Source organism: Oncorhynchus gorbuscha, unplaced genomic scaffold, assembly GCF_021184085.1.
Source record: "Oncorhynchus gorbuscha isolate QuinsamMale2020 ecotype Even-year unplaced genomic scaffold, OgorEven_v1.0 Un_scaffold_1009, whole genome shotgun sequence".
NCBI classification, from domain to species: Eukaryota; Metazoa; Chordata; class Actinopteri; order Salmoniformes; family Salmonidae; genus Oncorhynchus; species Oncorhynchus gorbuscha.
In genome coordinates, this window is record NW_025745923.1 from 90,309 (window position 1) to 99,406 (window position 9,098).

General features: G+C 38.5%; 1 protein-coding gene across 1 annotated transcript; it reads right to left on the reverse strand.

The window, feature by feature from the left end:
- Nucleotides 1–4,637: 4,637 nt before the first annotated feature.
- On the reverse strand, nt 4,638–8,390 carry LOC124020969 (B-cell receptor CD22-like). Its single transcript, XM_046336282.1, has 7 exons — nt 8,042–8,390; nt 6,867–7,145; nt 5,917–6,180; nt 5,617–5,707; nt 5,459–5,513; nt 5,144–5,364; nt 4,638–4,795 (listed from the first exon to the last, which is right to left on the reverse strand). The coding sequence occupies exons 1-7, from the start codon at nt 8,388–8,390 to the stop codon at nt 4,708–4,710; spliced, it is 1,347 nt and encodes a 448-aa protein (XP_046192238.1). The 3' UTR covers nt 4,638–4,707.
- Between the last annotated feature and the right edge of the window lie 708 nt (nt 8,391–9,098).

Here is a 9,098-nt window from a genome sequence, read left to right on the forward strand (position 1 = left end):
CTGCTCCCAGCTGTTCCTATTCCCCTAATCATCATTTAGTCTTCCCACACCTGTTCCCGATCCTTTCCCTGATTAGAGTCCCTATTTATTCCTTTGTGTTCCGTTCCTGTCCCGTCGGTTCCTTGTTTAGTATTCACCATGCTGTGATTGCGTTTCGCCCTGTCCTGTCGTGTTTTTGCTGTGATTGTGTATCGCCCTGTCCTGTCGTGTTTTTTGCCTTCATCAGATGCTGCGTGTGAGCAGGTGTCTCTGTCTACTACGGCCTGCGCCTACCCGAAGCGACCTGCAGTCTGTGGCCGCTTCTCCAGTTATTCCCCTCTACAGACTAGAGGATTTCTGTTATTCCCTGTTTGGACTTAAATAAACTCTGTTTCTGTTAAGTCGCTTTTGGGTCCTCTATCACCAGCATGACAGTGTGTGTGTGTGTGTGTGTGTGTGTGTGTGTGTGTGTGTGTGTGTGTGTGTGTGTGTGTGTGTCCGTTCCAGGAGATGACTGATATCATGAGCTCTTTGATAAGATGGGAACGTGTACATATCCCTGTACACAGAACAACGCCCCCAAGGAGCATGTCGACAACTTCTTCTAGGTAACTAACTACAGATCTATGATTACATTTCTAAATAATTTCTTCACCAAACTATTATAGTAAGGAGTAGTCACAACGATTATATCTCACAATTAAAAACACCAAAGTAGTGCACAATATAGGGAATAGGGTGCCATTTGGGAGTTAGACTATACCTTTAAAATGTTACTCTCTGTCTCACCCTGTCTCACCATTGAAGAGTTCCTGTGTGTCTGTGCATTAGTGAGTTCGTGAGTGTGATGTTGTAGCATGATTCTATAAGATATCATTATGAATGACATGATTCTATAAGATATAATTATGAATGACATGATTCTATAAGATATCATTATGAATGACATGATTCTATAAGATATCATTATGAATGACATGATTCTATAAGATATCATTATGAATGACATGATTCTATAAGATATCATTATGAATGACATGATTCTATAAGATATCATTATGAATGACATGATTCTATAAGATATCATTATGAATGACATGATTCTATAAGATATCATTATGAATGACATGATTCTATAAGATATCATTATGAATGACATGATTCTATAAGATATCATTATGAATGACATGATTCTATAAGATATCATTATGAATGACATGATTCTATAAGATATCATTATGAATGACATGATTCTATAAGATATCATTATGAATGACATGATTCTATAAGATATCATTATGAATGACATGATTCTATAAGATATCATTATGAATGACATGATTCTATAAGATATCATTATGAATGACATGATTCTATAAGATATCATTATGAATGACATGATTCTATAAGATATCATTATGAATGACATGATTCTATAAGATATCATTATGAATGACATGATTCTATAAGATATCATTATGAATGACATGATTCTATAAGATATCATTATGAATGACATGATTCTATAAGATATCATTATGAATGACATGATTCCATAAGATATCATTATGAATGACATGATTCTATAAGATATCATTATGAATGACATGATTCTATAAGATATCATTATGAATGACATGATTCTATAAGATATCATTATGAATGACATGATTCTATAAGATATCATTATGAATGACATGATTCTATAAGATATCATTATGAATGACATGATTCTATAAGATATCATTATGAATGACATGATTCTATAAGATATCATTATGAATGACATGATTCTATAAGATATCATTATGAATGACATGATTTGATGGCGTCTAAACATCACAATTCACAGTAACTGTCCAGTGTTTTCAGAGTTCTATAAAATATGACCTATAATTACTTACAATATGAATTAAATAGTTTTACTTCCAAAACAATATCATTAAGTATGTTAAATATCAGCTTTTCTGTGTTGGAATGGCTTGGGCATACCCCAACAACAGAATACTGTGGGTGTATACTGGTCATAAAAACACATTAATGTAATGTACTGTAGACCGCTGATTGGCCAGCTCATCCTCCTCTAAACCGCTGATTGGCCAGCTCATCCTCCTCTAAACCGCTGATTGGCCAGCTCATCCTCCTCTAAACCGCTGATATGACATCATATTCTTGAGGTGGGTTTTTTAAGTGTTCTTTCTCCAATTTATGCTTTGGCCACAAATATGAGTATAGGACAAGTCAACAGCTTTATTTGGGTATGAGATAACAGAATATGAACTTTTAAAAGTGAGAATTTCATTGGCAGTTACTTTAAGAACCTGCTTCTGCTATTCTACTGTTTAAAACTTCTATGTTTTCTTCTAACTTCTGCTTCTTATCCTTTGTGCTTTTTGTCCCTTCCTGCCTCCCGTCCAGGATGAGAACATCATGCAGTCCATGCATCTGTTCGACAATGTCATTTAGTGACACTTCCTGTGGGTGTGGCCTAACAGAAGGGACGCCCATATTGACCCCCACTGCCCGGTCCCCCTAGCTCTATAAAAAAAAACAGACTCAGTGAGGCTGTCAGGGGGTAAAAGGTACTTCTCCATGGGATATCCACTTTCCCATCCACCCCTAGGCCCTCTCTGTCCCCAAAGAGAGACACCTACCTGGGAAGGTCAGACAACAGTTAGGGAGTTAAGAGCCACGCCATGTTGGAGGCCATAACACTCCTTCTATATGACATCACATTCTCACTAAACAATGTTGTATTATATTCTCACTAAACAATTATGTATTTTACTCTCACTAAACAATGATGCATTATATTCTCTAACTACTAGTTGGACAAAATGGTGGACTGTTATAAAGGCTTTAACACAAGCTTTACTCTCAATGCCTGGTCTGAGTGTGTTAACTGTGAGATGTATTATTATCAATCATAGAACATTCCAGAATGTTCCATCTCTGTGTTCTGGAATGGAATACCCTCTCTGACTGAATTACACTCCACACTCCAAACATCCATGTTATGTTATATTGTGTCTGTGCGTTTTAAAAATGACAATGAATACTATTTTATGTAACTTGTTGTGTGTCTAGGTGCTGGACATTGCTCCTTCTGAAAGTGTCTGTGTATATTTTTTTACAGACATGATGATGATGATGATGAAGATGAAAAAAACACGATTGCCATACAAACCAATGTACTGTAAATGTCGTATTTGCAGTTACTGTACAGCATATACTGTGTAGCACAAGAGGCGTGATTTTGAAAGCTTTTCAAAATGTCACACCTCACACAGTAGTTTACAACAGCAAAAAAACATTGGATAAAAGCAATTGGAAACGTTGCATCAAGCAGAACTCTTTCCTGGACATTGAGGCAAAAATGTGCCAGAACTTTGTCTTTAAAAAAGTATATATATCTAAAAAAAATTAAGCAAACGTATACTTTGCGTATCATCTAATAGTACCATATGAAGTAATACAGATAATAGAAACTATAGAAAAATCTATTGTTGTTAGACTTCATATCTCACACGTCTGGTGATTGTTTTGTTTGGTTGAATAGAGTCGTCCTGTGTGGCTCAGTTTATACAGCATGGCTCCTGGGTTCCATTCCTGCTGGGACCTCCATATGGGACCTCTGCTGGGACCTCCATATGGGACCTCTGCTGGGACCTCCATATGGGACCTCTGCTGGGACCTCCATATGGGACCTCTGCTGGGACCTCCATATGGGACCTCTGCTGGGACCTCCATATGGGACCTCTGCTGGGACCTCCATATGGGACCTCTGCTGGGATCTCCATATGGGACCTCTGCTGGGACCTCCATATGGGACCTCCATATGGGACCTCCATATGGGATCTCTGCTGGGACCTCTGCTGGGATCTCCATATGGGACCTCTGCTGGGACCTCCATATGGGACCTCCATATGGGACCTCCATATGGGATCTCTGCTGGGACCTCCATATGAAAAATGTAGTCAAACATGACTGTAATGACTGTAATGACTGAGTGAATGAATTTGGATAAATGTGTCTGGTAGATGGCGTATATTATTATATACTATTATAAACTGGGAAATTTGTTTTTTCGATGCTGATTGGCTGAACCAGCATTTCAGAAGAGAAAAATACTTTATTGCTTCTATAAACTGGTGACCAACGTAATTAGACCAGTAAATAGTCATTTTCTGTCATACCCATGTTATACCACACCTTTCAGCCAATCAGCATTCAGGGCTCAATATTCATTCAATATTCAGCATTCAGGGTCAATATTCCACACCTCCACAGCCATTATATCACTTAGTTTAGATATACAGGTCCAGATACACAAGGTTATTGTCAAACTTGTTCTGTTCAGGTCTTCTTGGTTCTGGGTTTGTTGTGTTCAGGTCCACTTTGTACTGGGTTTGTTGTGTTCAGGTCCACTTTGTTCTGGGTTTGTTGTGTTCAGGTCCACTTTGTTCTGGGTTTGTTGTGTTCAGGTCCACTTTGTACTGGGTTTGTTGTGTTCAGGTCCACTTTGTTCTGGGTTTGTTGTGTTCAGGTCCACTTTGTTCTGGGTTTGTTCTGTTCAAGTTCACTTTGTTCTGGGTTTGTTGTGTTCAGGTCCACTTTGTTCTGGGTTTGTTGTGTTCAAGTTCACTTTGTTCTGGGTTTGTTGTGTTCAGGTCCACTTTGTTCTGGGTTTCTTGTGTTCAGGTCTACTTGGTTCTGGTATTGTAATGCTCAGGTCTTCTTGGTTCTGGATTTGTTGACTGTGCTGTAGAGAACAAAGTAGTCCTCCTCAGCAGCACCAGGGTCTGCTGCTGTGGGGCTGAAGAGAGAGAAACAGAAATTAAACAAAGAATCCGCCCCAAATGGTGGTACCCTATACCCTTTATAGTGCACTACCTTTGACCAGGGCCTATGGGGCTCACATCAAAAGTTGTGAACTAAATAGGGAATAGGGTGCCATTTGGAATACAGTCAGAACAGTTCCTCAAAACCATCATCGCATCACTCCCTCATTATAGACATGTCATAGTAATTGTCTTGAGGTGTCCATTGTTGGATTGGTAGATTAAGGAAATGACATCACTAGTGGTCAACAGTTTTGCTTATTGATGACATCTCTTACAATAAACAGTAGCATATGAATGACCTTAAGGCAGAATATGCTCACCAGGTGGCATCACTCAGGAGGTTTAATTTCAGAGTAGCGTACTGGATATCCTCGTCCTGTTCCTGGGCTTGAGACGGTTGGATGGTCGAGTACAGAAGGACTTCCTGGAAGTGGACGCTGGCGTAGTGAACGTCATCCTGGTCATCTGTGGCCACTGTCTGTGCTGCAGTAGAGGTCATGGCCATGCCTGAGATGTTGTCATACACTGGACTAGAGTCTCCCTGATGGAGAGAGAGGACAGACAACATGAGGAGTGGAAATGTTCCACAAAGCAATACACAGTCATCATAGTCACCTTCTGATTCCAACACTCACCTGTTCATTTTCTGATGTGTCTCCTGTGTTGGAGGTGGGTTTGGAGGCCTTCTTCCTGTTTTGTAAACACATTGTATTCATGAATTAATGAAGCTAATAATTAATCAGAGGGCTACATTTAAATAATCCACAATCACAAAGTAAGCATTTTAACTCACCTGAACCACATGAGTCCAGAGAGACAGAGGATGAGAACCAGAACAACCACTGTGATCCCTACAGCTGCAGTCAGAACTGAGGTTTGTTTCACTATAATACAATATGGATGATATGAGTACATGGCATGATATAATAAACTACAAATAAACTATAATACAGGACATTAATACAATACTTGTTAAGGGATCTTATAACCCATTGTATAGATATAGACTAAGGTGTAATAAGACGATGTGTAATGATTAACATTAGATTGAAACATGTAGTTCTGTGTTGAAGTATTGAAGATGGAACTTTACCTGCTACAATGATCATCTGAGCTGTAGAGTTCATAGATCCTCTTCTATTCTGGGCCTCACAGTAATATTCTCCTCTGTCCTCAGAGATGATGTTAGTGATGCTGTAACTCTGTCCTGATGCTTTTGCTGAGGCTATGTTCGTCTTGTACCAGGTGTATTTGTCCACAGGTGGGTTGGCATCACTGCTGCAGGTCAGAGTCACTGAACTGCCCTCCACTATTTCACCAGAGGGACTGACTGACACTGAGGTGTTCTTTGGGCCGTCTGGTAAAATATAATTTGTCAGATTATTAAGACAGTAGTTTCATTACAACTTCACATTACATGTCATATAAAAATGAAATGATCAGAGAACTAAAACTATAACTTACACAAAACATTAACAAGAACACATTTAGAGATGCTTAATGACTACTTTGTTTCATTAATACTTGTTTGCAACCTTGGCATTTAAAGAAATATATATATATATTTCACCTTAATTTAACCAGGTAGGCCAGTTGAGAACAAGTTCTCATTTACAACTGTGACATGGCCAAGATAAAGCAAAGCAGTGCGACACAAACAACAACACAGAGTTACACATGGAATAAACAAGGGTACAGTCAATAACACAATAGAAAAAAATATATACAGTGTGTGCAAATGGCGTGAGGAGGTAGGAAATAGATAGGCCATATTAGCGAAGCAATTACAATTTAGCAGATTAAGACTGGAGTGATAGATTAGCAGATGATGTGCAAGTAGTGATACTGGTGTGCAAAAGAGCAGACAAGTAAATAAAAACAATATGGGGATGAAGTAGGTAGATTGGATGGGCTATTTACAGATGGACTATGTACAGCTGCAGCGATCGTTTAGCTGCTCAGATAGCTGATGTTTAAAGTTAGTGAGGGAAATGTAAGTCTCATTCAAACACTAATTCAAACACTGAGATGTATTTTACTCACATTTCACATCCATGTTGATAGACTCAGGCCTGTCTGTCCCCAACTCATTCTGGGCCTCGCAGTAGTACTCCCCAGTATCAGATGACTTGACTTGGTTGAAGGTATGATGTGGTCCTGTGTTCTGATTGGAGATACTCTGATTGTGACCTCCATTCTTCTTGTACCAGGTGTATTTGTCCACAGGTGGGTTGGCATCACTGTTGCAGGTCAGAGTCACTGAACTGCCCTCCACTATTTCACCAGAGGGACTGACTGACACTGAGGTGGTCTTTGGGCCATCTGGTGTTGAAGATGACAGAAAAAAGAACAACTCAAATAACATGTAAGGAACCAAGAAATGATGTAAATTAGTATAGATTAGTAAATTACACTGACATGTAGAACCATGTATTACAGAGATGATGTAAATTAGTAGAGATTAGTATATTATACTGACATGTAGAACCATGTTTTAGAGAGATGATGTAAATTAGTATAGATTAGTATATTATACTGACATGTAGAACCATGTATTACAGAGATTATGTAAATTAGTATAGATTAGTATATTATACTGACTGTAGAACCATGTATTACAGAGATGATGTAAATTAGCAGAGATTAGTATATTACACTGACTGTAGAACCATGTATTAGAGAGATGATGTAAATTAGTAGAGATTAGTATATTACACTGACATGTAGAACCATGTATTAGAGAGATGATGTAAATTAGTATAGATTAGTATATTATACTGACATGTAGAACCATGTATTACAGAGATTATGTAAATTAGTATAGATTAGTATATTATACTGACATGTAGAACCATGTATTACAGAGATTATATAAATTAGTATAGATTAGTATATTATACTGACTGTAGAACCATGTATTACAGAGATGATGTAAATTAGCAGAGATTAGTATATTACACTGACTGTAGAACCATGTATTAGAGAGATGATGTAAATTAGTAGAGATTAGTATATTACACTGACATGTAGAACCATGTATTACAGAGATGATGTAAATTAGCAGAGATTAGTATATTACACAGACTGTAGAACCATGTATTAGAGAGATGATGTAAATTAGTAGAGATTAGTATATTATACTGACATGTAGAACCATGTATTACAGAGATGACATCAATGACTTTCACTGTAGATATATCAACACCCCATGTACTCACATCTGACAGTGAGAGTCTCTTCTGGAGAGAGGATTCTCTCAAAACCTTCTACAGCACAGGAGTAGTTCCCTGCATCCTCACTGCTGATTGGTTCTAGGATTAGGCTGTTATAACTGGTGACTGGGTCTAGGATCAGGCTGTTATAACTGGTGACTGGGTTGGTCAGACGTTGTCCGTTCTTGTACCAGATGCAGGTGGGGTTCAGAGCGACTGCACATTGGGTTCTACATCTCAGCGTGACTCTCTCCCCTCTGACACAGACGTAGGATCCATCTCCAACAGGATATCTAAGAGGAAATATGTATTTGACTCTAGTCTTTGTAATGTAACTAGACTTGTCCTGTAGCATAATGTGTAGTATTACCTGTGACAGTCAACATCACACCAGGAAGGCCAGAAAATCTCCCCTTGTATGTTATTAATCTGAATATGTATTCAGCCGAGTCCTTCTCTGTCAGGTGTGTTATTGTCATGGTGTGGTGGTTCTCTGTGTTCCTATTGTACTGCACACGACCTGCAGACTCTGGATATGAACTGACATCTACAGGGTGTTTCTGTGTAAACCAGAATGAACCTTGTTCTATATAACTAGTGGGATGAGTGTAAGAGCAGGATATTTCCACTGTGGAGCCCTTCAAGACACAGATTCTCCTCTTGGTGTAAGTCACACTCCAGCAGTTTGAATTATGAACACCTGAAACATTATAAAGACATCTGTTAGTTTTAAACTATTTCTGTTTACTTTTGTTGTAAACTACTTGAACATTTTCAGTATTTTGTAAATCAATATCCACTTTAGCTGTCATTTGGTATTGTGAAATTATAACTAAATTCATCTACACTCACAGACTGCAGGAGAGTGGAGATCCTCATGGCCTTTTACAGCACAGGAGTAGCTGTCTGCATTCTCAATGTAGACATATATAGAGTATATAGAGGAAGTCCTCTCATCTAGATATTGTCTGTTCTTGTACCAGACGTAGGTGGGATTACCAGGCAGGCTGCAGCTGGTTCTACAGGTCAGTGTTTTCACATTCCATTGTCCTGTCACCTCCAC